Genomic DNA, 21,169 nt, shown 5'->3' on the forward strand with positions numbered 1-21,169 from the left:
CATTTCCAGAACATGAGCCAAGCGCTCCTCTGCAGAGTCTGAGCATGGCAAATTCCTAGAACTGATTTTTGTTGCCAAGGTCAGCATTGAACAATCTCTGATCGTTCAGATCAGCTAGGCTGAATAAACAAGAAGCAAAAGTAAATTTTAGCATGGAGTTTCAACTACAGCTAAATGCATTGTCCTGTTTCACCAAAAATTCATGCAAATACCTAAGGCCACCCTCCACTTCCCAAAAAAACTACAGTTGGCCAACTTTCTAAACTTCTCATAGGTTTGATAATATTAGAATCAATGACAGTGGATGTCCCACTATTCTTCTCAAATACATAAATAATATATCTATATCAAGCATAGCCTATTGTAATGAAAATTATCCATATTCATGCAAACTGTATTCTCTCTACCCATGTTAAAAAATTAAGAATATTTAGTTGGCATCTGTCCTCACTACGCCAGGCCCACAGTGGACTAGAACAAAGTGTCAGAGATCTCCAACAGCTTTTTGTTATGGCACAAACCCCTTTTTAAAGTACAAATCCTTAAAGGCACTGTGAGAACAGATATAATTTCAACAATGATTTCATATCTTCAAACTTACGCTTATGAAGAAATACACATGTCTAACATTAACTAACATATTTGTTTCGAGAATAAAATATCTCCTTTTTATTAATTTCAGGCTTTGTGCTCATCTTTTGCTGCAACTACTGATCAGATTTCCTTCTACTACCATTTAGTTGGGGTAGCTATGAAAGCCCTCGAGCAGGCTTCTCAGGGTGTCCTTTCTCACGGCACCCACAGACAGAAAAACCAGTCAGCACCACAGGAAACCTTTACAGAGGCAGTTACTTGTTTCCTGAGCTAACCCACTTCCTTCTTCAAATATTTCCTTCTCTTCACCAATGTGTTTTTTGAAATTAGTCTCAAAGTCTTCTTACAAAATAGACCATATTTCCCCATATATAAGATGCTCCAATGTATAAGATGCACCTTAATTTTGGAGCCCAAAATTTGATAAAAGATGTGTTACATAAAGTTATTGAACTCAAGTTTTATTCATCATAAAATTCATACAACTCCTCATCACTGTCAAAACTCCCATCCATTAGCTTGTCCTCATTTGTGTCTGATGACGAATCGCTGTCTTCATATAGTGCCTCCTCTTCAGTTCCATCTATGGCATTTGAAATGCCACACTTTACAACCACTGTATAAGACACATCCAGTTTTTAGACCCCACATTTTTCAAAAAAAGTTGTGTCTTATACATGGGAAATATGGTCGTCCTAGGTCTAGCACCTGAAATCTGGACGAATGCCAATAGCTCTGTCATTTTTAATATCATCATACTAGTGATATAAAACTAGAATCTCAAATAAAGTGTCACTTCAGTAGTAATGTGAACATTTCCCTGAAATGTTTACTGATGTTTTGGCAAAAGAATCCAAATCATTATGAGCTAGAGCCCTGCTTTGAGAAAACAAATGTTATCAAAGTAAAAAACTGAAAGCCAAAAATGTCATGTCTCCTGGCTACTCTATTACAGAAACTATGTATCTTCCATAATAAGGAAATCATTTTTTAACCTTTCAAACTTAAATAAACTATAATGAGCTGCTAGTTTTCTTCATACTATGCATAACCTTGCAGATAAAACTGAAAATTTCATAATTATTAGTTATATATTTTATTAGAAATGTATCTTTTCAGTGATTATTGTCTTGACTCTAATAAAAGTAGATATAGAAAGCTAAATGAAAATTTGGCTATTACAATTCTTCAGTGCTCACAAGTACAAAATATAATTTAAAAAATTAAATCAATCTTTACCTAAATATAGAAAGCTTTACTTACCAGCAAAGAGTGATACCAGAAAAACAGACAAAAGGAATAAAGTCTCTTAAAATGTTTATTTTTGTCAGAATAACTGACAATTTTCTATTGTCTTTTGGTTTATTATAATAAGCATTTCCCCCCTTGAAAAATCCATTCAAAATATCTCAATCCTTGAAGTAAAGAACTTTAACTAAAAACCATCCTGATTTTTTTTAAAGAAATAAATTTTAAAATTCCTTTAATGTGATAAATAGCAATAATCTCTTCTTGTTCTACTCTGGTGAACAAGAATGTTCTTTATACAGCAAAGTATCCAGTCACTTATTGGCAAACCAAAGGTGAGAACTATTCATTTACATGTTCTACTCAAACACAGTGCAATATTGCCACATTCATATAGACATTAAAAAAAAGAGAGAAAACAGTTACCAACACTCTCCTGGCAAAGAAAAGGTTTTGGAATGGCAAAAGCAAAAGAAGTTTTAGCTCTTAAGGCTTTGGAAGTGAATTAATCTGAGTCGTCCTCATCAAGATAATCCTCAGCATTGCTTAAACTTCGAACAGCATCTGAAAAAGTGGAGAAAGCAAAAGAGAAAAATTAAAATTGCTTTATTTTTCTTTTCACTGTCAAAGTTCCTAACAATACAACAATTTGTCATCTTTATTCAGACCCAGGGGTAGTACTTTCCCGAAGGATCTTTTTCAAGTTTTGCTTTTCAGCCTAACTGTTCAGTTTCTGCCGCTACAGGGGCCGGCAAGGTACACTTGTCTGCATGTTCCTTAGACATGCAGAGAAGTAAAGGTGGTACACAGCAACATGAAACACACCAGGCTCCCCTCTGACAACCGTGCTTCCCACCTCCTCTGCCAATGACAAGTGCGCATGTGGCTTCAGTCAGTCGACAACCTGTGGCCTTACCTGAAGGCCAGGTCACTGGGTAGAAAGATAACTAACGAGGGGGAAAAAGGAAGTGAATGAAAACACAAAACTTCAGTTTATTGTAGAAAACACTGATAAAGTACACTCAGAAGCAAAAGGATTGAAATGAAAAGAAAATTAATAAAAGAGTGAAACAGAAAGAGCTAAACCTCATCAAATGTAAAATCAATCTTAAACAAGGTTCAAAAGAAAGACATTGGACCTTTATCTGTTCACCTATTCAACTGTCTAATCAAATTTCTATAGGAAGAGGTTATATTATCAACAGGTAAAATTTTAGGGGGGAAATTGAAATGCATGGGTAAACGCATTGTTAGAGCTTAATAAATATATGTTACATCACCTAGACCAGGCATCCCCAAACTACTGCCCGCGGGCCGCATCCGGCCCCCTGAGGCCATTTATCTGGCCCCCGCCGCACTTCCGGAAGGGGCACCTCTTTCATTGGTGGTCAGTGACAGGAGCACTGTATGTGGCGGCCCTCCAACGGTCTGAGGGACAATGAACTGGCCACCTGTGTAAAAAGTTTGGGGACCCCTGATAGACCATGGTCTCTAAATACTAGATCCCCATAGCTTGTTGGAGATGTGACTAATTTCAAGTCTGGGGCAGAGACTGTAAAAATGCACCTGGAACTACTTGTGCCACAAAGCAAGGATACTACCAAAGATAGCATCATTTTAAAAGTGTTCAGGATCCAACCTAAAGAGGCCTTCACTAGTCAAAGATATCAATAGAGATACTAGTTATGAGAAATTAAAACACATCAGATATTTCAGCATACGCCAAAGCAAGTTCATTGGCCCCCTTGGAGAATGACAGGCAACTAGCATGTTATTTTGAAAACTCTTAAATAAAGGGCAAAAATCAAGACTTTATTTCACTTTTGCTACATGAAACTATTATTCCTCTGGGTAACCAAACAGCTGATAAGGAGAAATTTTTCTTTATACAATATTCTAGCTAATAACTAAGGAAAGAAGTGACAGAATTAGAATGTCACCATTTTGCAATGATTAGTGAAATTATGGATCTAAACAATGATCATCAATGGGTTCTAACATCATAGGTTGAGTAACAACCAGATACTATATGCCTCTGGTGGAATAACATGATTTCCTATATGAGGTATTCTTTCCTCTCCCCCTAAGATAACTAGATCTAGCTAAATCTAATAAACCCTCTAGATCTCACATCAATTGGCAAAAATGCAGAAGACAGGAGAAAATGACAAACACCACCATAGAATACACACAACAATGTCTACACTAGTGAATTCAGATAAACTAACCCAGTCTCTGTAACAAATAAACTACAAGGTAGAAATGGGGGAAGAGGAAAGGGAAAGGAAACAATGATTTAAAAACACTATTTTGGCCCTGGCCGGTTAGCTCAGCAGTAGAGCATCGGCCCGGCGTGCGGGGGACCCGGGTTCGATTCCCGGCCAGGGCACATAGGAGAGGTGCCCATTTGCTTCTCCACCCCACCCCTCCTTCCTCTCTGTCTCTCTCTTCCCCTCCCGCAGCCAAGGCTCCATTGGAGCAAAGATGGCCCGGGCACTGGGGATGGCTCCTTGGCCTCTGCCCCAGGCGCTGGAGTGGCTCTGGTAGCGACAGAGCGATGCCCCAGAGGGTCAGAGCATCGCCCCCTGGTGGGCAGAGCGTCGCCCCCTGGTGGGCGTGCTGGGTGGATCCCGGTCGGGCGCATGCCGGAGTCTGTCTGACTGTCTCTCCCCGTTTCCAGCTTCAGGAAAAAAAAACACTATTTTAAAAAAACAAACTAAGAGACATACCCTTCAAGTGCCTTATTTGGACCCTGACTTATACAAAGTATAAGAAAATAAATAGATAAGTAAGCAAAGAATAAACAGGTATAATAAAAATGAGTAAATTTGGAAAATGACATTTGATAATATTAAGGACTTATTAAATTTTTGGTATGTTAATGATATTGTAGCTTTTTAAAATAATCATTACATGTTTAGGAAAATAATTATTAAGAAAAAGGGAGGAACAAGGGAAAGTCAGAACAAGGCAGGTAGAAACCAATTTATTTTATATGAGAGAAGGAAAGATAAAAGAACAAGTGGGTATAAGCACACCAGAGGCAAACTTCAATGATTTCACTTTCAGACTATTAGGAGTCTCCAGATTGACTATATTCTTCTCCATTCTCCTTGAAAGGAGTTCTGGAGACCTGCAAGAAATATATTTTGCTCTATCCCACACACACCCACAAACTTCAAGACTGTCTGACAAATTGGTTAAAAGCAGCATTTTAAGTGAAAAAACAAAAAGACAAGCAGCAAAGTTGTTTCCCCTTCTCCTTTGCTACTACAATCCTGTATTTTGCTGTATTGAAGATATTCTTTGTACTTCAACAGTTACTTCTGTACTTTGTTTTAAACTTGTTTCCTCTGATAGCAAGAGAAAGATGGCTTGGCATGGTGAAAACTTGGACTGAATAGAACTCAAGGGACAGAAACGAGCCAGGCAAATAAATTCGTTTTCCTTCCATAGACTACTCTGAGACACAGTTTCTCTGGAAGTATCTCAGACAGACAAACGCTGAGTCACGAGCTGCTTCTCTTCACAGCCCAACCTGGAGCATGACCAGCATGATAACGTGCCGCCTGGTAGTACTTCCCAAACTCCCCGCCCCCACTTCCACTTTTCCTCAGTTTCACTGCCCTGGACTTACATGTTCCAAGTCAAGCATCAGCACTGCAGACAGACAATAAATAAATAAATGATGGAGAAATAAACACAAACACATAGATAAATATCACAGAAATAATGTTAAGGGCAAGAAGTTAAACACAAAATGTACACAGTGCTTGATTCCATGTTTGTCAAATTCAAGAACAGGCAAAACTAATCTATGGAGAGAGAAATAAGAATACTGAGGAGGCTTCTGGGGAATGGAGAAAGTTTTCTGTCTTGATCTGGGTTGTGCCAAATAGTGTACACATAGTAAAAAATTCATCACTTAGCTGAACACTTTGGATTTATGTACTTAATGTAAATTATATCCCTTTTTTTTTTTTTTTGTATTTTTTTCTTAAGCTGGAAACGGGGAGAGACAGTCAGACAGACTCCCGCATGCGCCCGACCGGGATCCACCCAGCACACCCACCAGGGGCGATGCTCTGCCCACCAGGGGGCGATGCTCTGCCCCTTCGGGGCGTCGCTCTGTTGCAACCAGAGCCACTCTAGCGCCTGGGGCAGAGGCCAAGGAGCCATCCCCAGCGCCCGGGCCATCTTTGCTCCAATGGAGCCTCGCTGCAGGAGGGGAAGAGAGAGACAGAGAGGAAGGAGAGGGGGAGGGGTGGAGAAGCAGATGGGCGCTTCTCCTGTGTGCCCTGGCCAGGAATCGAACCCGGGACTCCTGCACGCCAGGCCGACGCTCTACCACTGAGCCAACCGGCCAGGGCTATATCCCAATTTCTTAAAATTGGAGAAAGAACTATTTAAGGGCTCAACCCTTAAATATGACCTTGACCCCACCCCTATACCTTTAAGTTACCCTTCATCTTAACTAAAACAAATGATTTATTTTGTCCCTCTAAAAAATCCAAGATGTGGTTTTAAAAGTGGACAACTGTATCAGAATATACCTTTCCAGCTTAGAATTCTTGCTGGCAGTTATATGGCCCAATAGTCAAACTCTTATTTCAAATAGGATCAAAATACAAATTAAATCTTTTTAACTGGATAACTGGGGAAATGAAGCAAGGGAAAAGAAAAAAGAAAAAAAGGTAATATAAAAATCAAGATATGAAAATTCATTGCTTGGCTCTGTCTGCTAGGGCTCAAGAATACCTTCTTAATGAATCCATTATCCATCAGTATATATTTAGGAAGGCAGACTAAAGGCACTCGGTGAGTGAACAGAGGAAAAGAGTACCAGGTCCTAGCCTTATTCTACAAAGACGGCGAAAAGGTGAGGGATACAGAGAAGAGATTGTCTCTGGCCTCTCCCCAGTCCCGCTGCTCATACCAAAGCTTCTGGGTGTAGGGTTGAGCAAGTTTGGTATTTTCCTGGCCAATCACAATCAAGCTCATACTATGCGTAAGATTCGGATAACCTTCTGCTCACAAGAAACCTTACTCCTCAGTCAGGACATTCTAAAGATGCCCACAAAGCAACAGGAAGTCAGTAGCAAAAAAAGGAAGTTAGGCCAGAGTCCTACTTCCTGACCCAACCAAGGCTGCAAAGAGTAGGAGGTCCATTTCACATAAAAGTGCCCCTCCTGCATGGCAGCAAATACAGCTGCTCAGTAAAACTGCAGCTGGGGAGCTCTGCTCAGCTGGAAAATACTTTCTCACTCACATGGTAGAACCTATTTTGTCGATGCAGGAATCACTGCATTAAGGAAAGACTTGCCCTGACAGTAAGCACTCATGGCTGAAATAACTGAAGAATCCCAAACTGCTTAATAGTACATTATGTATTTGAAGTTCAAATTATTTCTTTTACCTGGAACAAACAAATATCTGGAATAAAAGACCAAAAATAACAACAGATTTGCGAGGAGGGCTAAGATGAGACTCTGTTAATAAGGAGGATAATTCTGGGAAGCTTCCTTGGTGAGTCATGAAGAGAAGGGGACTGATATTTTTGATTGATTGAAACAGGAAGATAGGGGACTGACTTTATTTTGTTGCTTCTGCTAGGAATGGATATGTATGGGACTGCATAATTTTGCCACTTCTCATAAATCAGAGAATACCTAAGGGAAAAATAAATTTTCCCAGGGTTCAAAAATTAATGGAAAATCAATTCAAGTGATAAAAACAGAAATCAGTATCTCATGCCACAAACTCTGAAAGTGATAGTATCCTGAAGTTAAAATGAAAACACATGCATTTAGCCTCTAAAATAGAAATTTTTCAAAAGTTGCTTTGGTGATTCTCCACCACACTGAAGAGTCTAACCTTTAGACTCTAAAGCTACACTAAGAAGTGTTGAAATGAGTAGTAGCAATGCTAAAGACTTGGAAAAATCATATATATATATAATATATATATATAATATATATTACATATATATAGAAAGAAACTAGTATAATATATAGATGTACGTATATATATTAATTATATACTTCAAAGTGGTATTAAAGTGCCAAACATGAGGTAATAAAGTCAAGCAAGGCTTGAGAAGTGAGGAAAAAAAAGAGACGAGAAGTTCCCTCTAACCAAATCATCTTACACTTTTCTTTTTCCTACATGTCTGGGGTTCTCGGGGGGCAAGAGGCTGATAATGAATGAGGAGGGGGAAACAGAAGGGGAAGACAGGAGGAAAGAGCTCAAGACACACCCTCCCAGCACTTCTTTCAGGAATCTTCACATTAGGATGATTCTGGGGACACATTCAATAGGCTATATACTGAGAAGTCAAATAAACATCCGGGACACATTCAGTAGGCTATATACTGAGAAGGCAAATAAACATCCGGTTTCTAGTCAGAAATGACTGCAATCATGTTTAACACCTTTTCAAAACAACCACACAAAACTTTCATTTTTTAAAATCTATTCTCCCACATCAATAGCTCTTTTATCTTTAAGAATGTACACCTATACTTCATCTTTAAAATGACCTATAGTACTATGAATAAATGCCAAAATGTTTACAACACCGGGAATAATTTTGACTATAGTTTATTGATGCCTTCATTTCAAACAGAAACAAAATATAATCCTGGAGCTGTTGAGTGCTTAAGTTTAAAATATCAGAGATACCACTCATAAAAAATACCTAAAAAGAGGAGATGGAGACCATGGTTCTCTGATAAGGATTGTAATGGAAAGCAATGTGATTAGTTTGAGTGTAAGAAAAGAAATACACAAAAATGTATGTGTTTAATTTGTCTCTTCAGATGTGTTTGCATGAGGGTATTCTTCTGTGTCAGAGGTTTTTGGTTTAGACCAAGGGTATACAATATAACTTCAGAATCACCTGAAGAGATTATCAAAACAGTTTTTTCCCATTACTAAGTTGATAAACCTTAGTCATGTCAGTACCATAGGAGAAAGGAAGGTTAAAACCAAATACCTGTTCCCTGTTTCTTTTTCAGGAGAGTTGCACAGGCAGCATTGGTAGCCATGTCCAGGGCCAGCTTCTTCTCATTGTTTCTTAAGTCTGTTCTAGCACCTTCCCCAACACAAGAAAAGTCAATTAGATGTTTTTGAAGACTACAGTGGCAGCCAATACGCTTTCCATCAAAACTGATCACTTTTGGCAAAACTAACTGGAGAACTTTGCCAGCCCAGAAGCAAGCTTTTTCAAAGCAAAAGTACTTTCTTAAACCAGTGATACTGTACTTGGCATCAGGGAGCTTGTTGCTGCACCTGGAAGAATTATGCACAATCAAAATATAGCCTTTCCCTTTGAGTTCCTACAGAGTTCCATGTGAACTTTTCAGTGAGGAGTTTACCGTTCCTATGGTAAGTCTCAAATCAGTTAGACCCCCAATAGTTATTGCGCCTCAGCATGAGATTAAATCCAATATACTCTTTGCCTCTTCTGTTCATGGAAAAGACCATGTGGGTTGAGCTTGAGGGAATTAATATTTTATATCTATAAGTATACTCTCATGTAAATTATCAGAACAGTAACATAATAAAACCCAGGGGCAATTAAAATATAATTCCTATAGCCTCTGTTCTACACACTTTTTCCTTGTCTTTATTCTGTTAAAAGTTATATCAGAATTCATGAATATATTCTCAACGTTAAAGATTCAAAAATATAGAAATATGCTGAACAAAACCATATATCCCATTTTAACTCCTAACAAATCCATCCTCCTCTATTTTCTACCTCCTTGAGAAGTAACCATTCCCCAAGAGTAGGCAGTTATTCCTTTATGTGCACGAATGCATTCACAGGCATGTATGTACATACTCACAAAGTCATACTACACGTTTTACTCTGTAATTTCATGTTTCAATTGATGTACAACTGATATATAAAATTATATTTGTTTCAAGTATACAGCATGATTCAATATTTATATATATTGTGAAATGATCATCACAATAAGTTTAATCAACTTCTTTTACCATACAGTTACAAAATAATATTTTTATGTGATGAGAACTTTTAAGATCTACTCTCTTAGCAACTTTCAAATATGCAATACAGTATTAACTATAGTCACCATGCTATATTTTATATCCCCATGATTTATTTTATAACTAAGTTTGTACCTTTTAACCCCAAGATTTTTTAATTTAACAATTTATAATGGCACTAATTCCTTAGTAGTACACATACTTATAACTCAATCTATTTAAATGTTTATAAGTATTCAATTTTGTGGATGTTCAAAAATTTATTTAATAACTCCTCTGTTGAGAGGCACATAGGGTGTTGTTCCTAAAATTTTCATTATCACAAACAATATTGCCAGAACATCTTAAACATCTTTGTTCATTTATATATTTCTGAAGAATGGTTTCCTACAAGTGGTGTTGAAATGTATGAATATGTACATTTTTAACTGTGTTAGCGACTGTTGAACTGCTTTCCAAGGTTTTACTTATTTATACTTTCTGCCACAATGTATGAAAGTACCATTTTTTTGTAACCACATCCTCTTCAACAAACAAAACACAAATGTCCTAAAACTCAAAGGCAGAAAAATACTAAGTCAAGAAAAAAAATAATATGTTTAATTAGGAATATGGTGATCGTGTATGAAAACCTTTCTACTAAACAGAATTATATCTATCCACAGTTATACAGAAAACCTCCTTCTCTATGGTAAAAAATCCTGATGGTTAATAGTTCTGTGACTAATCATAACTTACATTAAATTACACTTTAGAATGCAGACATGATTTTGGTCAGGACAGGAAATGTTCAGAGAGACAGTGATGCTGAGAAAAAAACACAACCATTTCCTGTGTCCTTCTCCCAGCGCTGCCCAACAGAAATACAGGGTGAGCCATATGTGTAATTTTCAATTGTCTAGTGGCCACATTTTCCAAAAGAGAAATTCCTTTAAATAATATATTTTATTTCACCCAGTGTATCTGAAATATTATCGTTTCACCATGTAACCATGATAAAAATGATTGTGATAGTTTACTTTTTTTTTTTCACTAAATCTTCAAAATCTGTGGTACATTTTACACTTACAGTACTTCTCAAATCACACTAGCCTTTATCCAAGGGCTCAAAAGCACAGGTAGCCAGTGGCTGTTTCACAGAGAGTTTAGCTTTCAGTATAGCTTTTGAGGGGCAAAAGTGGCATCCAATCTTTTAGACCTAGAGTTTATCAACATACTTCAAATCCAAAATACTTCCTCTCATAATCTCCAACACTGCTCCGAGGCACCCTAATGATAGTACATCCATATAACATAAGCTTCAGGGGCTCAAACATCTTATATTATAACCTCCTGGACCAGGGTGTGGTACGGGGTGTTATACCTAGCTGTCTGTAGGATTAATTAATATTTGTGGGACAAATAAAGGGATGGTGGGTCAGTCCATAAATTCACAGTTAACTTCTAATTTGTGTAAAAACAGAGAATTGAGGGATCTCTTTGTACATCTGAAATCTCTGCTCAGCTCAAAGTAGGACACTGTAACCACAGATGTCTTTCTCATCTATCAAGCCTTTGCTGCGAGCACAGGGGCCACAGAAACATAGCCCACACAGCTTTCTCAGAGAGGACCTCCTGTCTGCTCATGTGTGCTCTGTCTGCTCATGTGTGCTCATGTGCGCTCACATGCATGCCCCCCCACACACACTTGACACATCTTTCTTCTAAGGCCCTTTAATCCTACAGAAATATACAATAAGTTTTTACTAAAATTAATATATGTCATTTTAAAGCTTACAATGGTTTACATTTAAAACTAAAAACTTATACAAATCACAATAATTCCATCTTATGATAACTCTGTGACACAGACAGAGTAGAGGGAAAAATCCCAGTTTTAAAATAAGGAGCCTCAGGGCGGGAGGTGGTGGAAGAGGGGATAGGGAGGATAAAGGGAGACGGACGGAGACTTGACTTAGGGAGGTGAACAGGGAGGTGGTGGAAGAGGGGATGGGGAGGGTAAATGGAGACGGACGGAGACTTGACTTGGGGAGGTGAACAGGGAGGTGGTGGAAGAGGGGATGGGGAGGATAAATGGAGACGGGGAGGATAAATGGAGACGGACGGAGACTTGACTTGGGGAGGTGAACAGGGAGGTGGTGGAAGAGGGGATGGGGAGGGTAAATGGAGACGGACGGAGACTTGACTTGGGGAGGTGAACAGGGAGGTGGTGGAAGAGGGAATGGGGAGGGTAAATGGAGACGGACGGAGACTTGACTTGGGGAGGTGAACAGGGAGGTGGTGGAAGAGGGGATGGGGAGGATAAAGGGAGACGGGGAGGATAAATGGAGACGGACGGAGACTTGACTTGGGGAGGTGAACAGGGAGGTGGTGGAAGAGGGAATGGGGAGGGTAAATGGAGACGGACAGAGACTTGACTTGGGGAGGTGAGCACACAATCCAGTGGACAGAAGATGTGTTGTGCAACTGTGCACCTGAAATCTGTATAATTTTGTTAACCAGTATCATCCCAATAAATTCAATTAAAAAGGAAAAATAAAGAAAGAAAGAAAGAAAATAAGGAGCCCATTATTCTTCCTACTCTTTCAAACAGTATAATTAGATCTAGCCTATTTTTCAGAGAAAGCAAACACCAGATAAACTCAGCACCCTTTACCTTTGGCCAGAAGTAACTCAACAATATCTGCATAACCCTTCCAGGCAGCAGCATGCAAAGCTGTGTCTCCCAACTTGTTCTGTGGTGATGAAAAGAGAAAATAGCTTAATCCCTTCACCTACTCACCCAGCCCCGCAACCCCATGCCCCTCTGACAGCTGTCAGCCCGCTCTCTATGAGTCTGTTTCTATTTTGTGTTAGTCCCTTTCGTTCATTAGATTCTACATATCAGTGAAATCATACTGTACTTGTCTTTCTCTGACTGGCTTATTTCACTTAGCAGAATGGGGTGGTAAACACTCAATACAATATACAGATGACATATTACAGAATTGTATACCTGAAACCTATATAATTTTATTAACCAATGTCACCCCAATAAATTCAATGTTAAAAAATCAAGAAAAGAAAACAAACAACACAAAACACAGAGAAAGTCGCATTTTTAAAATAGAGTGTGGACTGAAAACACACAGGATTTTAATTTATGCTTACATTAAATCAGTGATTTTCAGCCTTTTTCATTTCATGGAACACATAAACTAATTACTAAAATTTTGTGGTACACCAAACCATGTTTTTTGCCAATCTGACAAAGAAAACAAACAAAACTGGTATAACTTTGAATTAAAATAAAATAAAATAACAATTGTAATTACCTTTCCTTTTTGCTCCAAAGCAACTTTTTTAAAAATCAGGTGCCTATACCTGTATATAAAAATTTCTGGTACCAAAAGTTACCCAACCAGACAAAATATTATTATGAGTTGTGAACAGTAAGATACAACTCTTTTATATGACTTATATAGTTACGGTTCAAGGCAGGGCATTCACACCAGACAGCTATTGTTGTGTTGGCAAGTTGTCATTTATTCATTTGAAAATCTAAGGGAAAAGAGGTCCATGTTTCTGACTAAATAGTCAGATGCTGAATGTCTTTAAAATTCTCGCAGCACACCAGTTGAAAATCACTGCTCTAAGTAAACCTCTAATGAGAAGAAAGTTATAAAATCATACAAAATTCCAAAGAAGGCATGAAGACTCAAGAGCCGGAAGGTGAGTCACGTTGGGAGACGGAATGGGATGGAGGAATAGAAACTGCTGTGATGGAATCTAAGTGAAAGTGCAGATGCCTACAGAGGAAGACACCAGGAGGAAGCAAGCAGGTTCCCCCAGCCCCACAGGACCTGGTGTGAATTAGGAACTAGAGATGCCCAGAGACACTGGAGCAGGAATGAGGCATGGGGTGGAAACAAGGGTACTGGGTGAAAGTGTTTATAGGGAGTAACCCCAGAACCCCAGATCACCTGCCTCTCTCCTTGATGCCAGGTGGCCCAGTAAAGATGCTAGAATTACTCTGTCAAGAAATTAACCAGATAGTTTCCAAGCTCATGGACACTAGGGACAAGGGAAGGTGGCAATAAGGCCACAGGCATAAAACCTGGGGGTAGGTGAAAAACTTGGAAACTCTCCCAGCTGCCTTTATAACCCCCTCCCTAGCCCCAATGCATAAATATAGCCATGTAACCCAGGCAGGATGCTGGGGGCTACATCCCTGGTAAAGCTGAACAGCCCCACATGCCAGGGAGGGGTGAGTAACTCATACTGACATCTGGGGACAAGCCAGCAAGACAGCTAGGACTTCACCACTTCATCCTATGGAAAGCCCACCAGCCAACAAGCCCTCAAGCACATAAAGCCTCCAATTCCACTTAAGCATGAAGGATAAAGAAAGACACTATGTATTTGAGGAAAGTCTCCTGTATTTGAGGAAAGACCAAAACAAAATAAAATAATCTCTGAAGAAAAAGACACAGTACTATGAAAAGCAGAAAATCTTTTAAAAAGCTATTATTGGCCCTGGCCGGTTGGCTCAGTGGTAGAGCATCAGCCTAGCGTGCAGGAGTCCCAGGTTCAATTCCTGGCCAGGGCACACAGGAGAAGCTCCCGTCTGCTTCTCCACCCCTCCCCCTCTCCTTCCTCTCTGTCTCTCTCTTCCCCTCCCACAGCCAAGGCTCCATTGGAGCAAAGATGGCCCAGACGCTGAGGATGGCTCCATGGCCTTTGCCTCAGGCTAGAATGGCTCTGGTTGCAACAGAGCAGCGCCCCAGATGGTCAGAGCATCGCCCCCTGGTGGGCATGCTGGATGGATCCCGGTCGGGCGCATGCGGGAGTCTGTCTGACTGCCTCCTTGTTTCCAACTTCAGGAAAAAAAAAAGCTATTATTAACATTAGAGATATGATATTAAATAACGAAATAAGAAAAAAGATGCTATTCAAAATAACAATCGGAGTAAAAGAAAGAGCTTGGGGTAAAGAGAATTCTAAGATGGCCACCGAGATTCCTACTCCTTGACACACCCACTGTATAATTCCCTCCCCTGGGGTATGAGTGAGGCCAGGGAATATAACAAAGTATCAATTGATACTGAGTTCATCAAAAGAGAGATTATGCTGGGTGGGCCTGACCTAATCAGGTGTGCCCTTCTCAAAAAAAGGGTATAGGCCCTGGCCGGTTGGCTCAGCGGTAGAGCGTCGGCCTGGCGTGCAGAAGTCCCGGGTTTGATTCCCGGCCAGGGCACATAGGAGAAGCTCCCATTTGCTTCTCCACCACCCCCCTCCTTCCTCTCTGTCTCTCTCTTCCCCTCCCGCAGCCGAGGCTCCATTGGAGCAAAGATGGCCCGGGCGCTGGGGATGGCTCCTTGGCCTCTGCCCCAGGCACTAGAGTGGCTCTGGTCGCAAAAGAGCGACGCCCCGGAGGGGCAGAGCATTGCCCCCTGGTGGGCAGAGCGTCGCCACTAGTGGGCGTGCCGGGTGGATCCCGGTGGGGTGCATGCGGGAGTCTGTCTGACTGTCTCTCCCCGTTTCCAGCTTCAGAAAAATACAAAAAAAAAAAAGTGTATAGAGTCAGAGACACAATCTGCTGCTGGCTGTGAGGAAAAAAGCACATAGCCATGTTATGAACTGTCTTGGAAAGCTGAAGGCCACATTACTGCCGTTCAAGAAACTCAATTCTCCTGCTGATTTGACTGAGTTCAGGATGGGATGTGAGCTCCACATGAGAACCCCACTCCAGCCAATACCTTGACTGCAGCCTGTGAGACTAAGCAAGAACCCACTTACGCCAGCTCAGCATTCTAGTTGACAGAAAATGTACGGTAAATGGGTGTTGTTTTAGTCTGCTAAGTTTGTGGTAATTTGTTATGTAGCAATAGAAGACTTATTAAGAGCTCTGGGTAATTAAAAACCAAAATAAAAACATGAAGATAAAAGTAAGAAAAATCTCAAAAAAACTAAGATAATTGGAGGTTCAACCTAAAAGGTTCAATATAACTACCAATGGCATTCAGAGCCAAAGAACAAAGAAAATGGTCAGCAAACTGACCATAAAACTATAAAAGAAAATAATATACAATATTTTTCCAAGCTGAAAGAATTCATCAGCATGTTTGGGAAAAGACCCACACGAAAGCCCATCACTGTGAAAGTTTAGAATACCAAGGTTAGAGTAAAGACTCCAATCACGAGCAGAAACAGATCACACACAAAAGGAAGGGAATCAAAATGGCATCGAACCTCTCAAAGGCAACCCCAGATAGTAGAATACCATGGAGGCATGCCTGCACAATTCTGAAGGAAATCATTTTCAAGCTATGATTCTGTCAACCAAATAATCAGCACCAAGCTCCTCTTTCTCAGCAACCTATATGAAGATGTTCTTCAGCAAATGGAAGACACAGGATCCAGAAGCATGAAGACACAACACAAGAGGGAGGTGACGGACTTCCCAGGGAGACGGCAAACTGCTTAGGTTAGAGAATGCAAATGGGTGGCTTCTGGATGGATGATTCCAGGGAGAAAGAAGCAATCAATTGATTATCTTACACATTTTGGAAAAGAATATCAAGAGAGTATGAAGCAGTATAGAAGTCTTTGTGAGCTACCCCCCAAAAAAGCTAAATAAAAGTCAGTAAGTATAAAAACAAAGAAGTTCTACAAGCAGTGAACAATATTTAAACAGCCATAATAATGTAAGCAATACACAGTAATATAACCAAAACTATGATGTGATACACTGTGGAGGACGAGCTAGGGGAAGGTTGGGTGATGAGGTGCTCAAAGGTGAGCGTGGGGCCGTTGGCAAGGTTACATCTTCACCTACCAGATAGGATGCTGAAATGCATATGAGATGACAAATTATGAGAAAGCTCCATAAGTATTTTCCTGAGTAACACGAAGGTAAGAAGAAAGAGCTAAAAGCCAAAAGTGATATACAAGGAGGAATGTAATAGGCATTTTGGGCTTTATACAATTTGAACTTTAGTACAATAATAATTTAACTATGTGCTTGTAGTATTTTTTTTTTTTTTGGACAGAGACAGAGAGAATCAAAGAGAGAGACAGATAGAGACAGATAGGAAGGGAGAGACATGAGAAGCATCAATTCTTTGTTGTGGCACCTTAGTAGTTCATTGCTTTCTCATATGTGCCTTGACAGGGGGGCTATGGCAGAGCGAGTGACCCCTTGCTCAAGCCGGTGACCTTGGGCTCAAGCCAGCAACAACGGGGTCATGTCTATGATCTCACATTCAAGCCAGCGACTCGGCACTCAAGCTGGTGAGCCCGTGCCCAAACCAGATGAGCCAGCGACTTTTGGGGTTTTGCATCTGGGTCCTCTGGGTCCCAGTCCAACACTCTATCCACTGTGCCACAGCCTGGCTAGACTGTGCTTGTAGTATTTTGATTAAAAATTTATGAAAGATAATGAACGGGGAAAGGTCAGTTCAAGATACTATGGTATGATTTTTTCATGCCCATAAGCTGCACAAAGAGAACAAGGCAGTTATGTTAAATGACTTTCATGTAAACAATCTTACCTGTTGGTTCAGTTCAATGTTTGGTTGAGTAAACAGCATTTCTACTATATCTGAAATTCAAATAGAAAAAAATAATTTTTTTAAGAATGAGAAGTGGAAGTCTGGCAAAACCAAGCATAATAAGTTTAAAGAAGAGAATTCTTTAGAAGAATCTTCAAAAAAAATCCTTACAATAAATTTTTCAAGGTATATCTAAATTGCAGACTCTAAAAGGAAATATTTTTCAAATAATTTGGCTTTTGCATTTTCTGACATCTATTATGGGAATATTTTTATGTTTGCTATCATACTTAATATTTGTGTTACTAATTTGTGTTTATTAGCTAAAATAAAATGGGTATTTTTTGAGAGACAACCATAAATTTCCCTTTGGCTATGCTATTTAATTTGTTGGGTTCTCTGTTTCTCATTGTTGGGATTATGTATGTATTTGTGTTGTAGAGAGAGGTAGAAAGAGAATGAATGGATATGGTAGATTTTTGGCCAGTCTGAAATACACCTAGAAATTCCATCTGTTATTATTATTGTCAATTATAAAAGAGAAAGTTACCAACTGAATCACTAACTCAAGCAAATGCTCTTTTGCCTAAATCTAACAGTTTATATTAAACTTAAAATGTATATCATAAAAGCAGTATCCTGGAAAGGCTTATGCTAAGAGTCAATTCTGCCCCTTTCTTCTGTCAGATTAGCTATCAGGTTGTGTTTTTATATTATTGTTGTTTTCCTGTAACTTTGCCAAGTCTGAGAGAGGAACTCTTTCAAGTGAAAGAGGTCCACAGGAGGCTGAACAATCATAATCAATCTACTGTTTGACAAAGAAAGTGCAGTAACCAGGCTATTGGCTGATGTTCAAAAAGAATTTGAAAAGAATAAGTAGGCCCTGGCCAGTGGCTCAGTGGTAGAGCGTCGACCTGGTGTATGGAAGTGCTAGGTTCAATTCCCAGTCAGGGCACACAGAAGAAGTGATCATCTCCTTCTCCCCCCATTGCTTCTCCATCTCTCTCTCTCTCTTCCCCTCCCACAGCCATGGTTCAAATGGTCTGATCAAGTTGGCCCCATGCACTAAGGATGGCTAAATGACCTTGCCACAGGTGCTAAAATAGCTTGGTTGCCAAGCAACAGAGCAGCGTCTCAGAGGGGCAGAGCATCATCTGGTGGGGGGCCTGCTGAGTAGATCCCAGTCAGAGCACATAGGAGTCTTTCTCTGCCTCCCCACCTCTCAATAAAAATAAAATAAAATAAAATAAAAAATAACCTATTCTAATTCACCTACATGAAGCACATTTTTCAGTAGCATAGACGTTTATGGTAACAAACAGAATGTAATACCTTTGTGACCTCCGTGACAAGCCCAGTACAAGGCAGTGCTGCCAGCTTTGTCCAAGCCATTAACACCGACTCGGTTGTCCAGACACTCTCGCAACCAGCTCAAGTTGCCTGAAAAAATTTTACATTTATAAAAAACACAAGAAAAAGAATTTTGTTTTTTTGTTGTTCTGCTTTTAAATCAACTTCAGCCTGCATAAATTTACATTTGCAATGGATTAATCAGCAAGTCTGAAATTAAGACCTGCCCAGTTATGCACTTATTATGGTACATTTTGACTTCCAGTTTATTAATGGAAAGCATTAACATCAATTTTTAATAATAGGCTTATGAGAAGAGCTGCCTAACTGGGTCTGCTTAAGGTATTTTTACTCTGCAAAAAAAAAAGATAGTTATATATATATATATATATATTTTTTTTTTTTCCTTTGTGAATTCCTGAAACTTGGGAGAAAAAAACAATCAAACCTAAGAACAAGCAACACTACTTATATTGATATTTAAAATGCACTTTCAGTTCTTACAAGAAAAGAAACAGTAAATGACCTACTCAAATCCGCTATTCTTATGTATTAAAGTATAACTACTGATTTTATATCCTCTGGCTAATGCCCTAAATATCTAATTTTTAAAAATGCTTTAAATGTCAGTTTCATATTTTGACTTATGCACAATCCTAAACCAATAATTTCCTCTTGCATATTCAGATTTCAAAAAGACCTAAAATAGAATAAAAGGGAGTTTAGTGAGGCCTTGCAAAAACTCCTGCACAGGGTCTCTCCACAGCAGCCTTACTGGCACTTGGGGTTATCGGTGCTGTCCTGCACACTGTTGTATATTCCGTAACAGTCCCAGCCTCCACCCAAAAGATGCCAGTGGCATCCCCCTAGTCACAACGAAAAAAATGTCTCCATACTGCCAAATGTTCCAGATGTGGAGAGAGGAATTACACTCAGTGGAAAACCACTGATCTGCAGAATAAAACCTCTGTACAAGGCCCATCGGTTGCTCCCTCCCTTCCTGACTCCTCCCTTACCACACAGGCACTACATCAACACTTTCCCAATTGCTGCACTCACAAGAAGTCCCCACCACCCTGCCCTTCTATTACTCAATCGCTGCATATTATCACACCATTTTGTTCTGTTACACACATCTCACCCTTTCCAGACTCTCGAATCTGGGAGTCACAGACCATGCCTTTCCATCTGCCACAGAGCACAGGTATGTAAGGGACTCAAAGTGTTTGTGACTTAAATTTCAAAATTAAAATGACACTTATTTCTCTAGCATGACAGAAGGCAGAACAGAGGTTGCCTCCGGGGAAGGCAGAGATTTAACTAGAAAGAGAATTTTCAGAAATGATAAAAATATTCTAGATCCTGAAATGGGTGTCAGCTACATAAGTGTATATATTTGTCAAAAGTCACCAAACTATATATAAGTAAATCTATATCACTGTGTGTGTATCTCAGTCAAAAAGAACCACACCTACCTCTTTTTGCAGCTTCATGCAATGGATTGTCAATGGATTCTGCCTGTTCAGCCACTAGATTGAAAAGAAAAAGTACAAACCCAATGCTGAGAATGTCATCCAAATGGTTCACTAAAGCCTTCACAGTCCCCTAGCTTCCACAGTGCCAGGGCCTTCCACAATTCAGCTTCCCTTACTTAATATGGAAAAAACATATGTATAGCAGAAAATCAAACTGATGTTTCCTGCTTTAAAAGCAGCTGAATGATGTGTTCAATAAAAGCAAGCTAAACAATAAGACAATAATATAGCAATTAACTGGAGTATAAACAAAACAAATTCATGGCCTACATACCGTTTATTCAAGTTATTTAATAAACAAATTTAGTCACAAAAATGCAAAAGAAAGCATTTGATGTTCATGTTTATATCCTGTAAAAACACTGTATATGAGATGGCTGAAAAGAACTTTTTTCTGTGTGTGTGTTTGTGTGTGTGTGTTGAGAGAAAAATATTTTGCTTCCTGTATTCAGAAAAGGCAATGACTATGCCAGCTGCTTTCAAGAAAGGTGTGTTCACTGTTGTCCTAGAATCAGCAGGAGTGACAAGACCATTGTTCAAATGAGACTTCAGACATGCCCCCTCCCTCCATAACGGACTGTAACTGAACACTCCCTTGGCAACCAGCAATCCAAAGCAACAAAGGAACATCTTATACCCTCAGTGTCTGTGAACAATTTACACCCTCAAAAATGAGGTATATTTTGGATGTCATGGTTAAAGAAATGTAGAAATGTTTAAAGTCTTTTTAAATCCAGAACAGTATCACTCTAAAACCAAGCCTCAGCTCCCCATCCTCTCTGCTCCTCCCCTCCACTAGGACCTTTAAAGTGCCTTCCTTGAAATTTTCTAAATTCTCTTCAAGCTCTTGGAACTGGTGCCTGATGCCAGCCCTATTCATCTGAGGATTCATCT

The 21,169-nt window shown here is 39.5% G+C and overlaps 1 protein-coding gene across 1 annotated transcript in view; it reads right to left on the minus strand.

Moving 5' to 3' along the window:
- Positions 1 to 1,894: 1,894 nt before the first annotated feature.
- Positions 1,895 to 21,169, minus strand: part of OSTF1 (osteoclast stimulating factor 1) — a 59,597-nt gene continuing 40,322 nt past the window's right edge. Inside the window, exons 6-11 of the mRNA XM_066362939.1 lie at positions 20,216 to 20,269; positions 18,723 to 18,830; positions 17,391 to 17,440; positions 12,515 to 12,593; positions 8,837 to 8,935; positions 1,895 to 2,406 (exon numbers count right to left, since the gene is read on the minus strand). Of these exons, the coding sequence (XP_066219036.1) occupies positions 2,348 to 2,406; positions 8,837 to 8,935; positions 12,515 to 12,593; positions 17,391 to 17,440; positions 18,723 to 18,830; positions 20,216 to 20,269 (449 nt within the window). The 3' untranslated portion in view covers positions 1,895 to 2,347. The remainder of the gene's footprint in view (positions 2,407 to 8,836; positions 8,936 to 12,514; positions 12,594 to 17,390; positions 17,441 to 18,722; positions 18,831 to 20,215; positions 20,270 to 21,169) is intronic.

This window comes from Saccopteryx leptura, chromosome 2, assembly GCF_036850995.1.
Source record: "Saccopteryx leptura isolate mSacLep1 chromosome 2, mSacLep1_pri_phased_curated, whole genome shotgun sequence".
Classification (NCBI taxonomy): Eukaryota; Metazoa; Chordata; class Mammalia; order Chiroptera; family Emballonuridae; genus Saccopteryx; species Saccopteryx leptura.